The sequence below is a fragment of the Salvelinus namaycush genome, chromosome 1, assembly GCF_016432855.1.
Source record: "Salvelinus namaycush isolate Seneca chromosome 1, SaNama_1.0, whole genome shotgun sequence".
Taxonomy (NCBI): domain Eukaryota; kingdom Metazoa; phylum Chordata; class Actinopteri; order Salmoniformes; family Salmonidae; genus Salvelinus; species Salvelinus namaycush.
The window spans coordinates 21,479,563-21,504,832 of NC_052307.1; the positions used below are offsets into that span (position 1 = coordinate 21,479,563).

Consider the following 25,270-nt stretch of genomic DNA (forward strand, 5'->3'; position numbering starts at 1 on the left):
AAAGCAAAGGTCACAGTATGGGTCCCGCAGGCCTTTGTGTTTCAGAGCTCTTTTGAATTGTCAATATACATTTCATTTCAATGTAACACTGACCCCTCTATCTCTGGAGGCGTATCTCATTTAAAGGTGCGTTGTCTGAGGCTGAGGTGAGGGAGAGCAGTGTGGAGATGCTGCAGGGCTATCTGTCTAACATCGTGGAGTCCATCATTGGGTCAGTTACCCAGTGTCCACCTGTCATGAGGGTGGCCTTCAAACAGCTGCACAAGAGGGTGGAGGAGCAGTTCCCTAAGCCAGAGAATGAGGTCTGTTTCAAACCCAGAGGTCAAATGTCAAATTCAGCTACAAAGGTCACCTAGATGAAGACGTGTTTTCCTTGCTGGATAGTGAATAGACATGGGGATGTTGTTAGTGCATTTATTTTATTAATCTCTGTTGCACACCTTCCCTCCTGGCCCTATCCCCTTAGGATGTGAAGTATCTGGCCATCAGTGGGTTTTTCTTCCTCCGTTTCCTTGCCCCTGCTATCCTCACACCCAAGCTCTTTCACCTGAGGGACCAGCATGCAGATACACGCACCAGCAGGACACTGTTACTACTAGCCAAGGTACTGTGCCCTTGCACGCACACACTCATACGGACACACACGCATACGCATACGCACACACATGCACAGACAGTTTTTATCCTACAACAGTGCCACATAGTCCCGCACAGTGAAACAGCTGTGGAGAATAGAGTTGCTGTCCGTGGTGCTGAAGTCCTGTTGCTATGGGTCCTCTACAGAGAATGGTCTATTTTTACATCTGTGTGCGGCCAGGCTTGGGTTCAAAGCAGAGCTTCAGAGAGGGGTCCTTCAGAGAGGTTCCCATGCCAGGTGTGGGCAGGACAAAGAGGGCCTCACAGCAAGCCTGCTCACTGGGATGTTTGATGTTACTCAGAGACACATAGAGAGAGGGGTGTAGTAGTCTGTTACAGGAACCACAAGCACATCCTGATGATACTGTGCTGCTCATTTAATATCAGAATTGATAACGGTACTCCCTGCCCATTTGACAGATGGTAAGTTATGGTTACAGTAGAGAGTGGTGGGTGAACATGGCTGTGTTTCTCTATGCGCCAGGCAGTGCAGAGTGTGGGGAACCTGGGTTTGCAGCTGGGCCACGGTAAGGAGCTGTGGATGGAGCCCTTGCATCCCATCATCCTTTATAGCGTGGCCTCTGTTAAAGACTTCCTGGACAAGCTCATCGACATTGATAGCGGTAAGAAGCACCAGCAGGACACTGTTTATTCAGTAATGCATTTTTTAAAACCTTTATTTAACTAGGCAAGTCAGTTAAGAACAAATTCTTATTTACAATGACGGCCTAGGAACAGTGGGTTAACTGCCTTGTTCAGGGGCAGAATGACAGATTTTTACCTTGTCAGCTCGGGGATTCGATCTATCAACATTTCGGTTACTGGCCCAATGCTCTAACCACTAGGCTACCTGCCGCCCCATAAGGCCTGGAGTTTTTCCTCACCATGTCACCTTACCAGGGGGGAAACTCTAGGCCCTAGTAGTAATGTATCAGTAGCCTGCTGAAGGGCAAGCAGATAACCGTAGAGATCAGAGATAAGGTAGAGCCACTGGGGGGGACGAGGGGGGACGGACGACAGAGCAGCAGAGCTTGGCTGGGCTCCTATCCTGGTAGGCTAACCCGCCAGGTGCCAATATGGCAAGGCCAGTTATTACTGGTATCAATAGATACAATAGACCCAGTGGTGAAATATTCATAGGCAGCTGGGAGCTGATACTGGGACTAAAATGGAGTGCGGTGGGCTGCGCGTTGAACTGTGGAGCCCTCGCCACCCCTACACACCACACTGTATACATAGCACACCTATGCCCTTTTCTCATCGTCGCGTGTCAGCGAGTCTGTTGTTGTGATCCATCTTATCCCTCTGAAATATCATATTCCAATCTCCATGTCATCTCAGCCACTGGGCTCTCCCTCAAAGGCCACTTTGACATTTAATACACTTGATGTGAATGTGTTATGCAGGAGTGGATTTGTATTGTTCCATATGTCTGAGGGTGTGCCCGTGTTCATTTTGGCACTCTTTTTTAGATTTAGTCTAGTCTTAGTCATTTTGACTAAAATATCATTAAGTCACATTTTTGTCATTTGAATAATGATTTAGTCTAGTTATTGTTAAAATGACTAAAATAGTGGGCCATTTTAGCCAACAAAATGCCCTTTAATTTTAGTCACAACACATTTGTATTGCCTCAACCTATAGGTGCACAAACATACATAGCCTTGTCCTACCAACATATTTTTCTGCATAACATCCTATTCTCTTCCCAACAGCAGAAATACTGTATGAAATAATTCAGAGTAAATAGATATTGCACATTACATACAGAACAAACAGACACAAGCAAGCGCAGAAAAAGAGTTGCACAATCACCAGATGGTTCCGCAAAGTATTGCCGAAGGGTTGCACCTCCGTCCGGATGGATTGCACCTCCGTCATTCAGTCACGTCATTGCCATTGTTATCAAGGTTCCACAGACGCTGCAGCCACATTGGTGTCGACAAGTAAAATGGGAGCTAATGACTGTTTTGCCCAGTGATGTAGTAGTCACTGAACCTCAAGTCCGAATCAACTCTCAAGACGCCTGTGCTCCCGAAGTCCCTAAATCCCTAAGTCCAAGTCCCAGTGCTCGAGTCCTGGTCCAAGTGCTCAAGTCTGAGTCAGTGGGTCAACATTAAATCTAAATAAAGTAATTTACCCAGTCAGATATAGCGTAGTGGCAAGAGGAATTTAGTCAATCAATTGTTTGCTATCCCATTTCTTTCTGTTCCTCCAAATGTTTGCATATAGGCTACTAGTGATGTTACCAGGGCCACATTCAGTTCCAAAACGTTTTTGATTCAGATAGAACCCATGAATAGAGTTATTCCATATTCAACATATTAGAGAGGCATGTTTGTTCTACATAGAGATACGCTATCTGAACGTTCCAAAAGGTTGAGTCCTGCTGAACGTGTCCCAGGTTGGCTGTAGCTAGCTAATGAGATAACATGACAGAACAAGGTGTAGCCTAAACAAATTATTAACAGTCCGGTCCGGAAGTAGCCTCGTTTAGAATGGCCCGCTATGTGCTTAATGGATGTAAAATACGGCTCTCCAATGCACGATAGAAAGAAAACATCATAGCGTTGATATTATGGGTCATATCTTTTGACTGGTAAGGGCTAGAATCAAGCCGTTTTCTCTGAGGAAAAGAAGGAGACTTTGCTACGTTGGTTACAGAACCTGGCTATGAAATGCAGTGGGGAAAGTGGGAGGGTTTAGCTTACTCAAGGGATAGAAAAACATAGACTGTTGTTTTACTATTAAACTCAGTGCGACTATGGTTTTTAATTTCTTAAAGCAGCTTGTTTCCCAACCAGGCAACGGGCACCTGCACCTCAAATTTGAGCTCCTGTTTCACCTAATATAATATTAGCTCAATAATATTGTGGAGCTCCTGCACCTAAATATGAACAGTACCGGTACCCAACATGAGTACCAGCACCTGTTTCAGTCCAAGTCCAAGTATTTTAATCACTATTTTTGACAAAATTAACACTAGGGTGTGCTGAACACAAGGGTGACGAGGGAGGCAAGATGACACAAACAATGATGTACAATGAGATAATGCATCATGTGCTGTAATGTAATTCAACAATATGTATACATTAACCATAACTGTACTGCTACAGCTCCACCTTGTGTCCATATTGATAAAACGTAGAACTTCTGTTTCTGTGCTCCCGTTTTCACCCATCTTATTTCTCTCTTCCTTTCTCTCACTCCCTTCCCCTCCATCACTGTTCCTGTTCCATCTTGTTCTCCCTCTCTTTCCCCTCTCTTTTCTCTTGCTCCCTCTGTCTGTCTACAGTGTCTGAGGTGCCCCAGAGGGCTGTGTTCTTGCCCTCAGTGACAGTGAAGGAGGGCTATCTCCAGAAGCACAAGGCCGAAAGCCCCCAGCTCCTGTCCCGCTTTTCCTTCAAGAAGCGATACTTCTGGCTGAGCAGTGAGACGCTGTCCTACGCCAAGACCCCAGATCCCTGGCAGGTCTGACCCACACATACACAATCCTACCCATGACCAGCTCTATTGGCAATTCCTTCATTCTTTTACATCAGATAAAGACAAACAAGAAAACATTAAGTCCTCTGAAAGTAACTCATTATAACAAGGTAACACCATTTCCTCTGGTGTGAATTGGCTCCTGTACCCTTCAAAGGGTGTTTGATCGTCATCCTGCCTCATAAAAAAAAACAATTTTAATCACCCGTCTGCCTTATTTGTGTTTCCCTCTGTATGAGAACATCATTAGTGGGGAGGCTATTATCATGTGATGCCCAGTCTTTTGATAATGAGCTTCTCTCATTTGCCTAGCCAGTCCAGGACAGGAGTGGGGATGAGGGAGAGAGAATGATAGGGGGTAGAAGGGGAAGGAAGAGAGAGGGGCAGAGAGCGAGCGAGAAAGAGAACAAGAGAGAGAGGGGGGAGCGAGAAAGATAGGGATAGAAATAGGGGGGGTCAGAGAAAGAGAGATGTGGAGAATAGGCCAGTAAAAGAGGGTTCTCTTTGAGCGGACTTCTTCCTTTGTGGGGCTGGAATAAATGCTAGGTTCATTGAAGGCTGTGGATATTCATACTAACATTGCAAATCCAACTGTGGACCATATCCCCTACCACTGTGCTCTAGCCTGAGTGAGGCAGGCTTCCCATGGAAGCGGCTGATTTCTACATTAAAGCAGCCTTTCTGACATTTTTCTCCTGCCCTGCTCTCTCCCACTTTCTTCTCCATCTCTCCACCACTCTTTTCTCTTCAGTCCTTTTTCTTTGCGAAATGGTCTTGAATTGCTTAATGTTCAATAAAAAGTAGGGGAAGGATGAAAGCAGACATACTCTATCTACTGTACCCATAAGGGTGGCACTTGAAGCCGGGCCTAAACTCGCCTGAGGAATAGCTGATAACTGAATGATTCATTTGATGTGTATTTGCCTGCATCAGAAAATTGCCTACAAAGAGTAATACAGGAGTGCAACATGGAGCTGTGTGCATACTGATACTGTGTTATGTGTGCATCCTGCAGGTGCGCTCCTCCATCCCCATCCAGTGTGTGTGTGCTGTGGAGAGAGTGGATGAGAATGCCTTCCAACAGCAGCATGTGTTGCAGGTCGTCACCCAGGACAACGATGGACAGATGCACACCATCTATACCCAGTGCAAGGTATTGACAGACCTCCAGTCACTGACCACACTATTACTGACCACAGCACTACTGACCCTTGACTGGGTTGACTTTGTGGTGCTTTCTTTTCATCACTGTTCACTGTGGTTTGTGCGTACACTGGGACTGACCTGAGTGTTGTGTATGTCTGTCTGTGTCTGCAGAATGTGAATGAGTTGAACCAGTGGCTGTCAGCCATCAGGAAGGCCAGTATCTACAACAGGCGCATGCTGCCCTCCTTCCACCCAGGGGCGTACCGGAGTGGCAAGTGGACCTGCTGCCTACAGGCTGACCGCGCTAGTAATTAAAATATTAACTTATGTAGGAATCTTTGTTGAAGTACCACACACACTTAACATGTTAGTGCTTCCTTAACACTTCATAATGATCTTTTTATCTCACATTTATGTGCACTACTCTTAACACCAGCCCATATTTATTTGCTCACTGAGACTGAGAATCTCACAGACAGATTACCATACCCTTGTCTGTACATTATGCCTTGAATCTATTCTTCAGAGCCCAGAAATCTGCTCCTTTTACTCTCTGTTCCGAACGCACTGGACGACCAGTTCTTATAGTCTCTACCGTACCCTTCTCCTTCTCCTCCTCTGTTCCTCTGGTGATGTAGAGGTTAACCCAGGCCCTGCTGTCACATTCCTGACCTGTTTTCTGTTGTTTTTGTATGTGTTTAGTTGGTCAGGGCGTGAGTTGGGGTGGGCATTCTATGTTATGTGTTTCTATGTTGGGTTAAATGTGTTGCCTGATATGGTTCTCAATTAGAGGCAGGTGTTTGACGTTTCCTCTGATTGAGAACCATATTAAGGTAGGCTGTTCTCACTGTTTGTTTGTGGGTGATTGTCGCTGTGTCTGTGTTTTGTTGCACCACACGGTACTGTCTCGTTCGTTCATTCGTTTTTCCTGTTCGTGCGTTCTTCGTCTTATGTAGTTCTCATGTTCAGGTCTGTTTAACGTCGTTTGTTGTTTTATAGTTTATTCAAGTGTTCTTCGTGTTTCGTCTTGTTTAATAAATCATTATGTCTACATACCTCGCTGCGTGTTCGTCCGATCCATGCTCCTCCTCCGAGGAGGAGGAGGAATATGACGAACGTTACAGAATCACCCACCAACAAAGGATCAAGCAGTGGGGTAACGGGCAGCAGCGACAGCAGCAGCGGTACAAGGAGGAATGGACATGGGAGGAAATCCTAGACGGAGAAGGACCCTGGGCAGAGCCAGAGGAGTGTCGCCGCCCCAAAGCGGAGCTGGAGGCAGCGAAAGCGGAGAGGCGGCATTATGAGGCGCTAGCAAGGCAGAGCGGCTGGAAGCCCGAGAGGCTCACCCAAAAATGTCTTGGGGGGGGGCTAAAAGGGAGTGTAGCTGGGTCAAGTAGTAGACTTGAGCCAACTCCCCTTGCTTACCGTAAGGAGCCGGTCAGGGCGGAATTGGAGGTGAGCGACGCAGAGACAGTGAAGGAGTTAATGGGGAAATTGGAGGAGAGAGTTATGAGAGAGGTGCTGGTTTGGTGCATGAGGCACGACATCCGCCCGACTGAACGTGTCGGAGAGTTGATGTCACCGGGAACAGCTCTCCATACTCGTCCTGAGGTGCGTGCTAGCCGTCTGGTTAAGACTGTGCCAGCCTCACGCACCAGGCCTCCTGTGCGCCTTCCTAGCCCTGCACGTCCTCTGCCAGCTCGCCGCTACAGCTCTCCCAGCCGTGCTTCCAGTGGAGAGAGAGAGCGTCGTCCCGGGCAGGCACCGTGTTATGCGGTGGAGCGCACGGTGTCCCCGGTGCGTGTGCTTAGCCCGGTGCGTTACATCTCAGCTCCCCACATCTGCCGGGCTAGGGTGAAGATCCAGCCAGGGCGGATGGTGCCAGCCCTGCTCTCAAGACCTCCAGTGCGTCTTCACGGTCCGGTCTGTCCAGTACCACCAGTGCCTACACCCCGCACCATGTTTCCAGTGCGTCTCCAGAGCCCAGTTCCTCCTCCACACACTCTCCCTATGGTGCGTGTCTCCAGCCCAGTGCCTCCAGTTCCGGCACCACGCACCAAGCCTCCTGTGCGTCTCCAGAGCCCTGTACGCACTGTTCCTTCTCCCCGCACTCGCCCTGAGGTGCGTGCCCTCAGTCCGGTACCACCAGTTCCGGCACCACGCACCAGGCCTATAGTGCGCTTTGAGAAACCAGTGTGCCCTGTTCCTGCTCCCCGCACTAGCCTTGAGGTGTGTGTCTCCAGTCCGGTACCACCAGTTCCGGCACCACGCACCAGGCCTACTGTGCGCCTCAGCAGGTCAGAGTCGGCCGTCTGCCCAACGCCGCCTGCACTGCTCGTCTGCTCAACGCCGCCTGCACTTCTCGTCTGCCCAGCGCCGTCTGAGCTGCCTGCCTGCTCAGCGCCATCTGAGCCATCCGTCTGCCCAGCACCATCTGAGCCATCCGTCTGCCCAGCGCCATCTGAGCCATCCGTCTGCCCAGCGCCATCTGAGCCATCCGTCTGCCCAGCGCCATCTGAGCCATCCGTCTGCCCAGCGCCATCTGAGCCATCCGTCTGTCCCGAGCCGTTAGAGCCGCCCGTCTGTCCCGAGCCGTCAGAGCCGTTCGTCAGTCAGGAGCCGCTAGAGCCGTCCGCCAGTCAGGAGCTGCCAGAGCCCCCAGCCAGTCAGGAGCTGCCAGAGCCGCCAGCCAGTCAGGAGCTGCCAGAGCCGCCAGCCAGTCAGGAGCTGCCAGAGCCGCCAGCCAATCAGGAGCTGCCAGAGCCGCCAGCCAGTCAGAAGCTGCCAGAGCCGCCAGCCAGTCAGGAGCTGCCAGAGCCGCCAGCCAGTCATGAGCTGCCCTCCAGTCATGAGCTGCCCTTCAGTCATGAGCTGCCCTCCAGTCATGAGCTGCCCTTCAGTCATGAGCTGCCCTCCAGTCATGAGCTGCCTTCCAGTCATGAGCTGCCTTCCAGTCATGAGCTGCCCTTCAGTCATGAGCTGCCTTCCAGTCATGAGCTGCCTTCCAGTCATGAGCTGCCCTCCAGTCATGAGCTGCCCTCCAGTCATGAGCTGCCCTTCAGTCATGAGCTGCCCTTCAGTCATGAGCTGCCCTCCAGTCATGAGCTGCCCTCCAGTCCTGAGCTGCCATATAGTCCGAAGCAACCATTCAGTCCAGAGCTGCCTCTCTGTCCGGAGCTACCCCTCTGTCCTGAGCTGCCCCTCTGTCCTGAGCTACCCCTCTGTCCTGAGCTACCCCTCTGTCCTGAGCTACTTCTCTGTCCTGAGCTACCTCTCTGTCCTGAGCTACCTCTCTGTCCTGGGCTACCTCTCTGTGCTGAGCTACCTCTCTGTCCTGAGTTGTCTCCTCTATTTAGGAGGGGCCTTGGTGAAGGTTCCTGGACCAGGGTCGGGGGCGAGGGTCGCCACTCAAGGGACGCTAAGGAGGGGGACAAAGACAATGGTGGAGTGGTGTCCTCATCCTGCGCCAGAGCCGCCACCGCGGACAGATGCCCACCCAGACCCTCCCCTTGAGTTTTAGGAGTGCGCCCGGAGTTCGCACCTTGAGGGGGGGGGTTCTGTCACGTTCCTGACCTGTTTTCTGTTGTTTTTGTATGTGTTTAGTTGGTCAGGGCGTGAGTTGGGGTGGGCATTCTATGTTATGTGTTTCTATGTTGGGTTAAATGTGTTGCCTGATATGGTTCTCAATTAGAGGCAGGTGTTTGACGTTTCCTCTGATTGAGAACCATATTAAGGTAGGCTGTTCTCACTGTTTGTTTGTGGGTGATTGTCGCTGTGTCTGTGTTTTGTTGCACCACACAGTACTGTCTCGTTCGTTCATTCGTTTTTCCTGTTCGTGCGTTCTTCGTCTTATGTAGTTCTCATGTTCAGGTCTGTTTAACGTCGTTTGTTGTTTTATAGTTTATTCAAGTGTTCTTCGTGTTTCGTCTTGTTTAATAAATCATTGTCTACATACCTCGCTGCGTGTTGGTCCGATCCATGCTCCTCCTCGTCCGAGGAGGAGGAATATGACGAACGTTACACCTGCAGCCCCCAGCACCACCCCCATTCCCCAGGCGCTCTCATTTGTTGACTTCTGTAACCGTAAAAGCCTTGGTTTCATGCATGTTAACATTAGAAGCCTCCTCCCTAAGTGTGTTTTATTCACTGCTTTAGCACACTCTGCCAACCCTGATGTCCTAGCCGTGTCTGAATCATGGCTTAGGAAGGCCACCAAAAATCCTGAAATTTCCATCTTCCGACAAGATAGAACTGCCAAACGGGGCGGAGTTGCAATCTACTGCAGAGATAGCCTGCAGAGTTCTGTCATGCTATCCAGGTCTGTGCCCAAACAATTTGAGCTTCTACTTTTTAAAATCCACCTTTCCAGAAACAAGTCTCTCACCGTTGCCGCTTGTTATAGACCCCCTTCAGCCCCCAGCTGTGCCCTGGACATCATATGTGTATTAATTGCCCCCGATCTATCTTCAGAGTTCGTACTGTTAGGTGACCTAAACTGGGATATGCTTAACACCCTGGCTGTCCTATAATCTAAGCTAGATCCCCTCAACCTCACACAAATTATTAAGGAACCTACCAGGTACAACCCTAAATCCGTAACCATGGGCACCCTCTTAGATATCATCCTGACCAACTTTCCCTCTATATACAACTCTGCTGTCTTCAACCAGGATCTCAGCGATCACTGCCTCATTGCCTGCATGTGTAATGGGTCTGCGGTCAACTGACCACCCCTCATCACTGTCAAACGATCCCTAAAACACTTCAGCGAGCAGGCCTTTCTAATCGACCTGGCCCGGGTATCTTGGAAGGATATTGACCTGCCTGGTTGCTCTTTAAAAGTGCTTTCCTCGCCATCTTAAATAAGCATGCCCTATTAAAAAAATGGAGAACTAAGAACAGATATGGTTCACCTCAGACTTGACTGCCTTTGACCAGCACAAAAACATCCTGTGGCATTCTGCATTAGCATTGAATAGCCCCCGCGATATGCAACTTTTCAGGGAAGTCAGGAACCAATATACTCAGTCAGCTAAGTCTAGCTTTTTCAAACAGAAATTTGCATCCTGTAGCACTAATTCCCAAAAGTTTTGAGACACTGTAAAGTCCATGGAGAATATGAGCACCTCCTTCCAGCTGCCCACTGCACTGAGGCTAGGATGGACTGTCACCACCCAAAACAAATCTACAATAATCGAAAATTTCAATAAGCCTTTTTCTACAGCTGGCCATGCTTTCCACCTGGCTACCCCTACCCCGGCCAACAGCTCAGCACGCCCTGCAGCAATTGCCCAAGCCCCCCCCCCCCGCTTCTCCTTCACCCAAATCCAGACAGCTGATGTTCTGAAAGAGCTGCAAAATCTGGATCCCTACAAATCAGCTAGGCTAGACAATCTAGACCCTCTCTTTCTAAAAATATCCCCCAAAATTGTTGCAACCCCAATTACTAGACCGTTCAACCTCTTTTTCGTATCATCTGAGATCCCCAAAGATTGGAAAGATGCCGCGGTAATCCCCCTTTTCAATGGGGGAGACACTCTAGACCCAAACTGTTATAGACCAATATCCATCCTGCCCTGCCTTTCTAAAATCTTCGAAAGCCAAGTTAACAAACAGATCACCAAACATTTAGAATCCCACCGTACCTTCTCCACTATGCAATCTGGTTTCCGAGCTGGTCATAGGTGCACCTCAGCCACGCTCAAGGTCCTAAATGATATCATAACTGGCATTGATAAAAGGCAGTACTGTGCAGCCGTTTTCATCGACCTGGCCAAGGCTTTCGACTCTGTCAATCACCGCATTCTTATTGGCAGACTCAATAGCCTTGGTTTCTCAAATGACTGCCTCGCCTGGTTCACCAACTACTTCTCAGATAGAGTTCAGTGTGTCAAATCGGAGGGCCTGTTGTCCGGACCTCTGGCAGTCTATGGGGGTGCCACAGGGTTCAATTCTCGGGCCGACTCTTTTCTCTGTATACATCAATGATGTCACTCTTGCTGCTGGGGGTTCTCTGATCCACCTCTACGCAGACGACGCCATTCTGTATATATCTCGCCCTTCTTTGGACACTGTGTTAACAAACCCCGAAATGAGCTTCAATGCCATACAACACTCCTTCCGTGGCATCAAACTGCTTTTAAATGCTAGTAAAACTAAATGCATATTCTTCAACCGATTGTTGGCTGCAGCCGCCCGCCCGACTAGCATCACTACTCTGGACGGTTCTGATTTAGAATATGTGGACAACTACAAATACCTAGATGTCTGGTCAGACTGTAAACTCTTCTTCCAGACTCACATTAATCATCTCCAATACAAAATTAAATCTAGAATCGGCTTTCTATTTTGCAACAAAGCCTCCTTCATTCATGCTGCCAAACATACCTTCATAAAACTGACTATCCTACTGATCCTTGACTTCGGCGATGTCATTTACACAATAGCCCCCAACACTCTACTCAGCAAACTGGATGTAGTCTATCACAGTGCCATCCGTTTTGTCACCAAAGCCCCATATACTACCTACTACTGCGACCTGTACGCTCTTGTTGGCTGGCCCTCACTATATATTCGTCACCAAACTCACTGGCTCCAGGTCATCTATAAGTCTTTGCTCTGTAAAACCCTGCCTTATCTCAGCTCACTGGTCACCATAGCAACACCCACCCATAGCACGCGCTCCAGCAGGTATATTTCACTGGTCATCCCCAAAGCCAACACTTCCTTTGGCCGCCTTTCCTTCCAGTTCTGTGCTCCCAATGAGTGGAACGAATTGCAAAAATCACTGAAGCTGGAGTCTTATATCTCCCTCTCTAACTTTAAGCATCAGCTGTCAGAGCAGCTTACCGATCACTGTACCTGTACACAGCCAATTTGTAAATAGCACGGCAATCTACCTCATCCCCATATTATTATTTATCCTCTTGCTCTTTTGCACCCTCTACTTGCACTCTCTACTTGCACATCATCATCTGCACATCTATCACTCCAGTGCTAATGCTAAATTTTAATTATTTCGCCTCTATGGCCTATTCATTGCCTTACCTCCCTACTCTTCTACATTTGCACACACTGTACATAGATTTTTCTGTTGTGCTATTGACTGTATGTTTGTTTATGTGTAACTCTGTGTTGTGGTTTTTGTCGCACTGCTTTGCTTTATCTTGGCCAGGTTGCAGTTGTAAATGAGAACTTGTTCTCAACTAGCCTACCTGGTTAAATAAAGGTGAAATAAAATAAATAAATAAAATTAGAAAAGTGAATACACTGTATGGCCCCTCTGTTTTGTTCAGCTTCAGGTTGCAGTCGCACTCACTCTGCAGTGACTCTGGGCGACTGGAGTGACCCATTAGATCCAGACGCAGAGACTCAGACCATCTACAAACAGCTTCTTCAGGGAAGAGACAAGCTCAGGTCAGTGGAATACACTTTGACATGAGACATTTGGAGGCTATGATAAACCTTCTCAGACAGACAGACAGGGTGCAGTTCATTTACTTGTCATAAGGGGTCTACATTGTAACACTAGGACTATTATTCATTAGAATATAGCCTGTAACTCAGGAACACATCAGTGTGGATTATGTTCAGCCTCTCTCACACAATGCTTTCATACTTTGTTACACACTGTCTAAACATTGATAAACATGTTGATCAGTGTGTTAATGTGAGTGTGCTGTGCTGTGCCCTGTGCTGTGCTGTGCCCTGTGCTGTGTGCTAACAGGAAGCAGTATGTGGAGGTGGAGGCAGAGATGACCACAGAGGAAGAGAATAGAGTGAACTCTGGGCTGCTCCCTGGTGAGAGACTGTCAAAGCAGTGCCTTTTTAATATGCACCTTAGCTGTCAGAGAGGTTGGTTCCCTAGACAGTTGTACTGTCATTTAAAGCATTCAAGTTGCTTCAAATCTCTCTCTCTCCCCCCCAGATGGAGCAGATTGTAGCGTGGAGCTCCTGAAGCACAGGCAGGCTGCAGCGGTTCGGCTACTTGGAGTGGTTCTGGATCTGGAGCAGGCCCATGCCACCTTCCAGCGGCAGGAAAGAGAGGAGGCCGGTAGCCTCATCCTGACCCCCTAGATTGGGCCTTCCCTGGGGCCTGAGCCCGGGTCTGAAGGGGAGAGCAGCGTCCTCTATCAGACTCAATGGAGTAGGAAAACCAAGCGATCACAGAAGGAAGGCAGCCTCTCCCTGCTCCCTGTCATGTTGTTTGTTACATGTGATGTCTAGAGGAACTCTCTTCTCATCCAGATCACTTCTTCATAAGCCAGAATGAAGAGGATACCCATTCTGCATCATTCTTTTCCTGGGACGTTTGATATCACACACACAGGTTTTCAGCTGTGGCAGATATCACACACACAGGTTTTCAGCTGTGGCAGAGAAGTTATCTAGTGAAATAACTGATTGCCACAGGTCTTGCATTCAGATGGACTGCCACATAAACTTCTGCTACTCTCCCAAAGCTTGGGTTCTTATCGATTGAGCAGGACACAAACTGTTATGTGGAACTGAGCTGAAGCAGGGGCGCGCATGGAGTGTGTCATTCCCGTGGTACTGCATTATTGTATGGCTATCAAGGAATGTAGTGCATGCCCTGCATCCAGCGTCTGTGAAATGTGAAGATTTTTTAAATATTCAATATCATTATATGGGTCGTTCCAGCAATTCGGTGCCTTTTGAGAAGTGTAACATGGTAAAAAAAAAATACTTTGGATTTCACCTCATTTTAGCATTCTGTCATAAAGAGCACACGTTTTCCCATCTCAAGAGGTTAAATTAAAATAATTACTATAGTAAGTGCCTTTTAAATGTCAAATAAAGTAACAGGGTTGAACACAACAGGGTTGCGAATTTCATCTGAAAATCAGCCATAAATCCACTTTTGACAGGGGGAATGGAACAGGGAGTGGCAGTTGAATGCAGGCTTCCCATTTGTATGTATTTATTGTTACAACATTTCTAGCCTGTCTATCTATGGGTAACACTAATAAATAATCATCTTCAAAAATTACTTTTTCAAAGCAACAATAACTAGGGCTTTACATTGATGGTGATAAGTGGGTTAAAAACTTCCTAGAAGTCACAGAGGGTGCACGGAGGGACATGCCAAAGTGCTGAATTTTGGCACTTTAGCAAGTCTGTATTCATATAAAAAAAATAGGATTTATTGAATTATCCATGTGGTCTATATTAAATGGTATTTCATTTAATATAACAGGCTTTTAAAATTCAATATTGGTGCACAATTTCTAATTAAAATATCAAAGGGATCCAAAAGGCACTGTTTTCGTGTAACGACCCATACCTTGGAGGACGATTATGCAATCTACTCTAGTTTTAGATGAATCTACCTGAATGTATGCTATTTTGATATTGCTTTTATTTATGTTTTTTTACTCTCTAATTTATATATTTCAATTGATAACATCGACAATGTTGTAGTAAGATTGTGCTGGTGTTCATATTAATGAGGGTAATGCCCTGTGAGATTTCTAAGTAAGTGTTTTTTAATACAACGACACACACGCCATAATTGCTTGAACAGTCACTTGTTTGCTATTAGTATATTGTTTTCACTGTTGCCATAGTGAAGCTTGTGTTTGGTGCTGTTGCTCCGTGGATTTATGGGAAGTAACTTAAACTCAAATGTGTGGCTTTGATATGAAAAACATATTTTACATGGTCCACAGTTGATTGGTTAATTGGTAAAAACGTGTCTTTGAAGCAGTACTACTGACAATATTAAACAGTAGACCAAGTGACATGTTTACTGTTCTCCTCAGGTCATTGTATTTGAAGTCATTTTAAGACAGCTGATTTTGAGTGTCATACAGTAACTGTCATTCCTTTGTAATGAATGGAATTGAACATATGTAGATCATTTCTGTTCTACTCTAGTTAGGGTCCCATCACCCTCTGTAGAGAGCTAATGATGTCGACTCACAACCGTTTGAGCGTATCCTGTCTTAGCCATACCTTATATTTTGTATACATGTATGTATTCCCTACAATATTGACCAAATTCAGTTTGCTGGTTTTGAGCTAAGCTAAGCTAAGAGTTGTCAAACTCCAAGTGAGTGAGTTGAGTTGCGTGGAATGGCGTGCACCATTGAAAACGCTTTCTGTGGAGGTGTGGGAGATGTTTCAAATGCCAAACTGCATTTGTTGCCATGGTAAATTGTGTACTGTCTTTATTTTAGTAGTACTTTCTTTAAATTAGTGACAAGGAAGATTTTTTTTTGATCAGTCTTGTCGATTCAAGAAAGAAAAGCTAAGCGTATTGGATTGTTACAATTACACTGTTATCAAATTATATGTTACTGATATCCGAGTAGATTATTGACCTATTATTGTAATCTGTTTAGTAAATTGTATTTAACTTGGCTGGCTATCTTTAGAAGGTTATTATAGACCACTGTTGAATTCCGCTGAATTTCATTAAGCAGCCTCTCAAGTTCAAATCCAGACAAATATTGATTGTTGCTCGTTGACTTGTTATTTGCTGAAAGAGGGCTGCAATTTAGAAAATGAGCTTACATTTCATATTGCTGACACAAAATGATTGCATGCACAAAGCGGATGGTTACAGATTGGTGGTAACATCAGCTGTATTACTGTGAACTGTATTGGAAATATTGAGTAAAATGTAATGTTACCACTACTACTTAGTTTGAATTTGTGTTCATGCACACACTGAAAAACCTTTTGAATTTACAATCAGTCGTGTTTTTAAAAGAGGTTTTGGAGGGTCTGGAGATAGTCAGTGCTCGACTTGGGCTGAAATAGGTGCCGGTACTCATTTTGGGTGCCAGTACTGTTTATATTTAGGTGCAGAGCTCCACAATACCTTTTAGCTAATATTCTATGGGCCTGATTCCGATTTAGTTAATTACGCCTTTCTTACGCGAGCCTTTCTTTCACACTTCTCAGTAGTTGGTATTCAGACTTACATTTTGAAGATGCTTAATGGGCTTTGCAGGCGTGGTTCCCTTGTTCACGCTGAATAAATGTGATTCAATTGCTGAAAACCTTCACACCCTCCCAACAGATTCGTTTTAATTCAATAGGGGTTTCTGTAAATGTATCTTAAGCCATCCCTTTAAATATGGTGTACCTCTTAGTTAGAATTTTGTCGACAGACTCAAAAGAATACTGTATACGCTTATTCGTTTCCGTTTCAGCACCAATTGGAAGATATAAAAAATACTCTGATCTTATTTAGGGTCAGGAAAGTACTTATGAATCATAAGAAAACAGGTTTGGAAAAACTTTACACTCGAAAGAAAGAAAACGGTGGTTTGATTCATTCTGATAATTCCCACATTCAGTTCTTTAACCCATGGTAATGTTGGAAGAATAGTGTACAAAAGTAGGCTATAGTAGACTATACCCTGCACTAACCATGGAATTGTGTGATGACGCAGTCAAGTATGTCACGATCGTCAAAGGGACTGAGAGAGGACCAAGGCGCAGCGCGTGGAAAGTACATCTTTTTTATTTAAAGAAGGAAAAACCAAAACAAACCAACAAAACAGACGACCGTGAAGCTATACAAACATAAGTGCTGACACAAAACACTTCGACATAGACAATTCCCCACAAACAGCTAAAGCCTATGGTTGCCTTAAATATGGCTCCCAATCAGAGACAACAATAACCAGCTGTCTCTAATTGAGACCCAATTCAGGCAACCATAGACTTTCCTAGATACCTACACTCAACCATAGACACAGCTAGACTACTATACTAAACATAAACCCAACTACTCTAATAAACCCCCTAAACCTTACAACCACCCTAGACACTACAAAAAACACATACATTCCCCATGTCACACCCTGACCTAACTAAAATAATTAAGAAAACAAAGAATACTAAGGCCAGGGCGTGACATAACCCCCCCCTTAAGGTGCGAACTCCGGGCGCACCAGCACATAGTCTAGGGGAGGGTCTGGGTGGGCGTCCGTCCACGGCGGCGGCTCCGGCACTGGTCGTGGTCCCCACCCCACCATAGTCACTACCCGCTTACGTAGCCTCCTCCAAATGGCCACCCTCCACATTAACCCCACCGGACTAAGGGGCAGCACCGGACTAAGGGGCAGCACCGGACTAAGGGGCAGCACCGGACTAAGGGGCAGCACCGGACTAAGGGGCAGCACCGGACTAAGGGGCAGCACCGGACTAAGGGGCAGCACCGGACTAAGGGGCAGCACCAGGATAAGGGACAGCACCAGGATAAGGGACAGCACCAGGATAAGGGGCAGCTCCGGACTGAGGAACGGATCCTGGCTGGATGACGGCTCTGGCGGATCCTGGCTGGACGGCTCTGGCGGATCCTGGCTGTACGGCTCATGGCTGGCTGACGGATCTGGCTGCTCATGGCTGGCTGACGGATCTGGCTGCTCATGGCTGGCTGACGGATCTGGCTGCTCATGGCTGGCTGACGGATCTGGCTGCTCATGGCTGGCTGACGGATCTGGCTGCTCATGGCTGGCTGACGGCTCTGGCAGATCCTGTCTGGTTGGCGGCTCTGGCAGATCCTGTCTGGTTGGCGGCTCTGGCAGATCCTGTCTGGTTGGCGGCTCTGGCAGATCCTGTCTGGTTGGCGGCTCTGGCAGATCCTGTCTGGTTGGCGGCTCTGGCAGATCCTGTCTGGTTGGCGGCTCTGGCAGATCCTGACTGACGAATGGCTCTAGCGGCTCCTGACTGACTAACGGCTCTGACGGCTCGGGACAGACGGATGGCTCAGACGGCGCTGGGGAGACGGATGGCTCAGACGGCGCTGGGGAGACGGATGGCTCAGACGGCGCTGGGGAGACGGATGGCTCAGATGGCGCTGGGCAGACGGATGGCTCAGATGGCGCTGGGCAGACGGATGGCTCTGGCCGGATGAGGCGCACTGTAGGCCTGGTGCGTGGTGCCGGAACTGGAGGCACCGGGCTAAGGACACGCACCTTCAGGCTAGTGCGGGGAGAAGGAACAGGGCATACTGGACCCTGGGGACGCACATTAGGCCTAGTGCGTGGTGCCGGAACTGGTGGTACCGGGCTGGGGACACGCATCTCAGGGCTAGTGCGGGGAGCAGCAACAGGATGCACAGGACTCTGGAGACGCACAGGAGGCTTAGTGCGTGGTGCCGGAATTGGTGGTACCGGGCTGGAGACACGCACCATAGGACGAGTGCGTGGAGGAGGAACAGGGCTCTGGAGACACACTGGAAGCCTGTTACGTGGTGTAGGCACTGGTGGAACTGGACTGGGGCGGGGAGGTGGTGCCGGAAATACCGGACCGTGCAGGCGTACTGGTTCCCTTGAACACCGAGCCTGCCCAACCTTACCTGGTTGAATGCTCCCCGTAGCCCGACCAGTGCGGGGAGGTGGAATAACCCGCACCGGGCTATGTAGGCAAACCGGGGACACCATGCGTAAGGCTGGTGCCATGTATGCCGGCCCGAGGAGACGCACTGGAGACCAGACGCGTTGAGCCGGCATCATGGCACCTGGCTCAATGCCCAATCTAGCCCTACCAGTGCTGGGAGGTGGAATAACCCGCACCGGGCTATGAACACGTACAGGAGACACCGTGCGCTCTACTGCGTAACACGGTGTTCGCCCGTACTCCCGCTCTCCACGGTTAGCCTGTGAAGTGGGCGCAGGTCTCCTACCTGCCCTCGGCCCACTACCTCTAAGCCCCCCCCCAAGAAATTTTTTGGGCTGACTCACAGGCTTCCTACCGCGTCGTCGTGCTGCCTCCATTCGCCGGTATCCCTCCTCACACTGCGCCAGAGAATCCCAGGCTGGCTCCGGCACTCGCCCTGGGTCGATCGCCCACCTGTCGATCTCCTCCCACGTAGTGTAGTCCATATTATGCTCCCATTTCCATTCCTCCTTGCGCTGCTCCTGTTGCCGCTTTTCACGCTGCTTGATCCCGCATTGGTGGGGAATTCTGTCACGATCGTCAAAGGGACTGAGAGAGGACCAAGGCGCAGCGCGTGGAAAGTACATCTTCTTTTTTATTTAAAGAAGGAAAAACCAAAACAAACCAACAAAACAGACGACCGTGAAGCTATACAAACATAAGTGCTGACACAAAACACTTCGACATAGACAATTCCCCACAAACAGCTAAAAGCCTATGGTTGCCTTAAATATGGCTCCCAATCAGAGACAACAATAACCAGCTGTCTCTAATTGAGACCCAATTCAGGCAACCATAGACTTTCCTAGATACCTACACTCAACCATAGACACAGCTAGACTACTATACTAAACATAAACCCAACTACTCTAATAAACCCCCTAAACCTTACAACCACCCTAGACACTACAAAAACACATACATTCCCCATGTCACACCCTGACCTAACTAAAATAATTAAGAAAACAAAGAATACTAAGGCCAGGGCGTGACAGTATTGCACCATGAATCAGGTTCAGACTGTTACAACTTGGTCTGCGCTCCCCTCTCCATAACGATTTAGCCACAGTGCAACCCGTGATTCAGGGCAGGCCCACCTGTTTTGAGCCCCACCTGTTTAGCAAAAAATGACAGCTTGATGACAGGTTTTCACACTCTTGGCATTCTCTCAACCAGATTCACCTTGAATGCTTTTCCAACAGTCTCGAAGGTGTTCCCACATATGCTGAGCACTTGTTGGCTGCTTTTCCTTCACTCTGTTGTCCAACTCGTCCTATCTCAATTAGGATGAGGTCGGGTGATTGTGGAGGCCAGGTCATCTGATGCAGCACTCCATCACTATCATTATTGATCAAATAGCCCTTACACAGCCTGGAGGTGTGTTGGGTCATTGTCCTGTTGAAAAACAATGATAGTCCCACTAAGCGCAAACCAGATGCGATGCGTATTGCTGCAGAATGATGTGGTAGCCATGCTGTTTAAGTGTGCCTTGAATTCTAAATAAATCACTGACAGTGTCACCAGCAAAGCACCCCCACACTATCACACCTCCTCCTCGATGCTTCATGGTGGGAACCACACATGCGGAGATCATCCGTTCACCTACTCTGCGGTTGGAACCAAAAATCTCAAATTTGGACTCATCAGACCAAAGCACAGATTTCCACCGATCTAACTTCCAAAGCTTGCGTTTCTTTGCCCAAGCAAGTCTCTTCTTATTATTGGTGTTCTTAAGTAGTGGCTTCTTTGCAGCAATTCAACCATGAAGGCTTGATTCACGCAGCCTCCTCTGAACAGTTCATGTTGAGATGTCTGTTACTTGAACTCTGGGAAGCATTTAATTGGCCTGCAATTTCCAAGGCTGATAACTCTAATGAACGTATCCTCTGCAGCAGAGGTAACTGGGTCTTCCTTTCTTGTTGTGGTCCTCATGAGTTTCATCATAGCCAGTTTCATCATAGCGCTTGAAAGTTCTTGAAATTATCCGGATTGACTGATCTTAATGTCCAAAAGTAAAGATGGACTGTCATTTCTCTTTGCTTATTTGAGCTATTCTTGCCATAATATGGACTTAGTCTTTTACCAAATAGAGCTATCTTCTGTATACCACCCCTACCTTGTCACAACACAACTGATTGGCTCAAAAGCATTAAGAAGGAAAAAAAATTCACATATTACCTTTTAACAAGGCACACCTTTAATTGAAGTGGATTCCAGGTGACTACCTCATGAAGCTGGTTGGGAGAATGCCAAGAGTGTGCAAAGCTGTCATCAAGGCAAAGGGTGGCTACTTTGAAGAATCTCAAATATAAAACATATTCTGATTTGTTTAACACTTTTTTGGTTACTACATGATTCTATGTGTTATTTCATAGTTTTGATGTCTTCACTATGTACAATGTAGAAAATAGTAAAACATGTGTCCAAACGTTTGACTTGGTACTGTGTATATATAGTTGAAGTCAGATGTTTACATACACTTACGTTGGAATCATTAAAACTAGTTTTTCAACCACTCCACAAATTTCTTGTTAACAAACTATAGTTTTGGCAAGTCAGTTAGGACATCTACTTTGTGCATGACACAAGTCATTTTTCCAACAATTGTTAACAGACAGATTATTTCACTTATAATTCACTGTATCACAATTTCAGTGGGTCAGATGTTTGAAAATTGAAAGTTGAAAATTCCTGAAAATGATGTAATGACTTTATAGAAGCTTCTGATAGGCTAAATTTACATAATTTGAGTCAATTGGAGGTGTACCTGTGGATGTATTTCAAGGCCTACCTTCAAACTCAGTGCCTCTTTGCTTGACATCATGGGGAATCAACAGAAATCAGCCAAGACTTCAGAAAAAAAATTGTAGACCTCCCCAAGTCTGGTTCATCCTTGGGAGCAATTTCCAAACACCTTAAGGTACCACGTTCATCTGCACAAGCAATAGTACACAAGTATAAACATCATGGGACCACGCAGCCGTCATACCGCTCAGGAAGGAGACGCGTTCTGTCTCCTAGAGATGAACGTACTTTGGTGCGAAAAGTGTGAATCAATCCCAGAACAACAGCAAAGGACCATGTGAAGATGCTGGAGGAAACAGATACAAAAGTATCTATGTCCACAGTAAAACGAGTCCTATATTGACATAACCTGAAAGGCTGCTCAGCAAGGAAGAAGCCACTGCTCCAAAACCGCCATAAAAAAGACAGACTACGGTTTGCAACCGCACATGGGGACAAACTTTTTGGAGAAATATCCTCTGCTCTGATGAAACAAAAATATAACTGTTTGGCCATAATGACCATTGTTATGTTTGGAGGAAAAAGGGGGATGCTTGCAAGCTGAAGAACACCATCCCAACCGTGAAGCACAGGGGGTGGCAGCATCATGTTGTGGGGGTGCTTTGCTGCAGGAGGGACTGGTGCACTTCACAAAATAGAAGATATCATGAGGAAGGAAAATTATGTGGATATATTGAAGCATCATCTCAAGACATCAGTCAGGAAGTTAAAGCTTGGTCGCAATGGGTCTTCCAAATGGACAATGACCCCAAGCATACTTCCAAAGTTGTGGCAAAATGGCTTAAGGACAACAAAGTCAAGGTATTGGAGTGACCATCACAAAGCCCTGACCTCAATCCTAGAGAAAATTTGTGGGCAGAACTGAAAAAGTGTGTGTGAGCTAGGAGGCCTACAAACCCGACTCAGTTACACCAGCTCTGTCAGGAGGAATGGGCCAAAATTCACCCAACTTATTGTGGGAAGCTTGTGGAAAGCTACCCAAAACATTTGACCCAAGTTAAACAATGTAAAGGCAATGCTACCAAATACTAATTGAGTGTATGTAAACTTCTGACCCACTGGGAATGTGATGAAAGAAATAAAAGCTGAAATAAATCATTCTCTCTACTATTATTCTGACATTTCACACTCTTACAATAAAGTGGTGAGCCTAACAGACCTAAGACAGGGAACTTTTACTGGGATTAAATGTCAGGAATTGTGAAAAACTGAGTTTAAATGTATTTGGCTAAGGTGTATGTAAACTTCTGACTTCCACTGTATATATAAAAAAAATGTGTTGCCTGTTTTGCATGTTATTTTGGCATTAATACGTGTCACATATGTTTGCAAACAAAGTAAAAATAACAGTATTGAGTTAATAAAACCGCATACAAACATGGTCTCTTTTTTGCTTCCTTGGTGCTTCAGCCTAGCTCAGTGCTTTCTGTGGTGGTGGGGCAGCCAGCGGAAAATACGGAGTGTAGGGGTTGGCAATGTTCACTAGTTGTGCCGTGATTGGCTCAGTGTTCTGTCACTCACGGGGATACTACGTCACCGCAAAATCTATGAGGAGAGATGTCGAAAATGTAAGCCTCTTTGGTGCTGCCTTAGATTTACATTAGAAGTGCCCATCCAAGAAGGCTCAAGGTCATTGGCCACAGATACAATTACGTCAAATCACGTTATATCTACCATAGCTTTGATTGGACTGATCATGCCAACATCATACTTTTTAAATCTTATCTTGCAAGCTAGACAAGGAGTCATCATCATGAATCTGGTTGAGAATCTACTGGCAAATCCTTTTCAATTCTGGTCATATGAAGATACATTTTAAATAAAGCGTGTAGGTGTTCATCAGCCATTGGACATAAACACTACACAACACGTTGTAAATCGCAAATTCAACAATGAGTGTTTTGGAAGGAATCAGTGGCTAACTGCAAGCGTTGCAAAGCAATCACTAGCCTGCTATTCAGTGGAGTGGGTGTGTGGTCCAAGTCTGGGTTTATGCGTCTCTTCTCCAAGCTTAAAAGGATAAACATTCACAGACAACACTATGGGCCAGTAAAGGTTGAATACATTGACCATGCTGTCAATCCAGCATGACTTCTGCTGCGTTCAAAACAACTGGAAACTCAGAACTGGGAAATCTCAGACTTCAGTGAGCTCAAGGCAACTGGGAACTTGGGAAAAAACGAGCTATGTTTTGAACGGTCATCCAACTCGGAATTCCAAGTCGGGAACTCTGGGTCTTTCTAGAGCTCTGACCTGAAGATCACTGACGTCATGATTCAACCTTGTTATATTCTGAGTTCCCAGTTGTCTTGAAAGCACCACAAATCCAGACAAAATTTGCCCACAAGAAGGACCACCGCGCCACCTTCCTGTTCAGGTGAGCACGCACAACAAAGTCCAAAAATGTATTGTATGCTGCTGCATAATGATGTAATATGCTAGCACTGAGCTAGGCTGAAACACCTGCATTTTGGAGCTGCCTTACAAAAAAGAGACCATGTTTGTATGTGGCTTTATTCCCTCAATGACATATCTTTTTTTTTTACATTGTTTGCAAACTGATATGTGACACGCATTAATGCCAAAATAACATGCAAAACAGGCAAGCCCATTTTTTGCTAAAAATGTGGGGCTCAAAACCCACCTGCCCTGAATGGCGGGTCGCCACTGGTTATTAGGCCTACTGATGGTTGATACTGATAGTGGCTAATATTTAACATGATAGAAATAGAAAACATAGAAAGTCGGGGGAAGCCTATAATTAAGACATTTGAGAGTGCCCATCCCTGCAAGTTAAAAGGCTGTAGAATGAAAATGATGCATAATGGCACAGCATTTCATCAACTTTACTGTGGGAAAGTTGATATGTTGAAATGCTTCAGTTTGCTGCCATATGACTGGTTTCACATTTGTCTCGAGCAATAAGGTAAAATATATCTAAAACAAGTGTCCTTTATATTTACAATTCCGTTATCCAAACGGATTACTCATTTATCCAGCTCTTATCAATAGGGAAAGGGGGATACCTAGTCAGCTGTACAACTGAATGCATTCAACTGAAATGTGTCTTCCACATTTAACCCAACCCCTCTGAATCAGAGAGGTGCGGGGGGCTGCCATAATCAACATCCATGTCTTCGGCGCCCGGGGAACTGTGGGTTAACTGCCTTGCTCAGGGGCAGAACAACAGATTTTTACCTTGTCAGGTCGGTGATGGTAAAAATCTGTCGTTCCCCTGAACAAGGCAGTTGACCCACTGTTCCCCGGGCGCCGAAGATGTGGATGTCTATTTTTTTATTTCATAGTAATTTCCTATTTTTCTATTGATGTGGACCTGACAAAGACAATGTCATATTTTCAATGTTTTGGCAATTGAATGTTCACAATTTTTTGCTTTGGAATTTCCATTATCAAGCTCTAAAATCATTGAAAGATCACTATTTCATAATACACTTCATTTTTAAAAAAATATATATAAATATTATTGAATATTTTTTAATAATTGAACCAAAATCGAATGACCTGAATAAGCACCATTCGCTCAGCACTAATGCAACTGTTTATGTCCAAAAAATGTGTGTTGTACTTTTAGCTCTGGTTGTCCTGAAAAGAAAATAGTAAAACACTTCATTGTGAAGCTAAATGTAAGGACAGATAAATGAAAGTCAGATAAATCAAAAGCCGTTTTTTGCTGAGGTCTCAGGACTGATAGGGTTAACACCTTCCTTGGTGATGGAGGTGAGTGATGAGAGGAGTGGGCCTCAGCTGGGAGGGAGGG

At 46.4% G+C, this 25,270-nt stretch overlaps 1 protein-coding gene across 1 annotated transcript in view; it reads left to right on the forward strand.

Moving 5' to 3' along the window:
- The window catches only part of LOC120050996 (rasGAP-activating-like protein 1), a 37,717-nt gene extending 24,370 nt beyond the window's left edge, over positions 1-13,347 (forward strand). The window contains exons 13-20 of the mRNA XM_038997566.1: positions 110-302; positions 467-604; positions 1,121-1,259; positions 3,932-4,107; positions 5,138-5,275; positions 5,440-5,575; positions 12,567-12,687; positions 13,161-13,347. Of these exons, the coding sequence (XP_038853494.1) occupies positions 110-302; positions 467-604; positions 1,121-1,259; positions 3,932-4,107; positions 5,138-5,275; positions 5,440-5,575; positions 12,567-12,687; positions 13,161-13,347 (1,228 nt within the window). The remainder of the gene's footprint in view (positions 1-109; positions 303-466; positions 605-1,120; positions 1,260-3,931; positions 4,108-5,137; positions 5,276-5,439; positions 5,576-12,566; positions 12,688-13,160) is intronic.
- Positions 13,348-25,270: the final 11,923 nt, after the last annotated feature.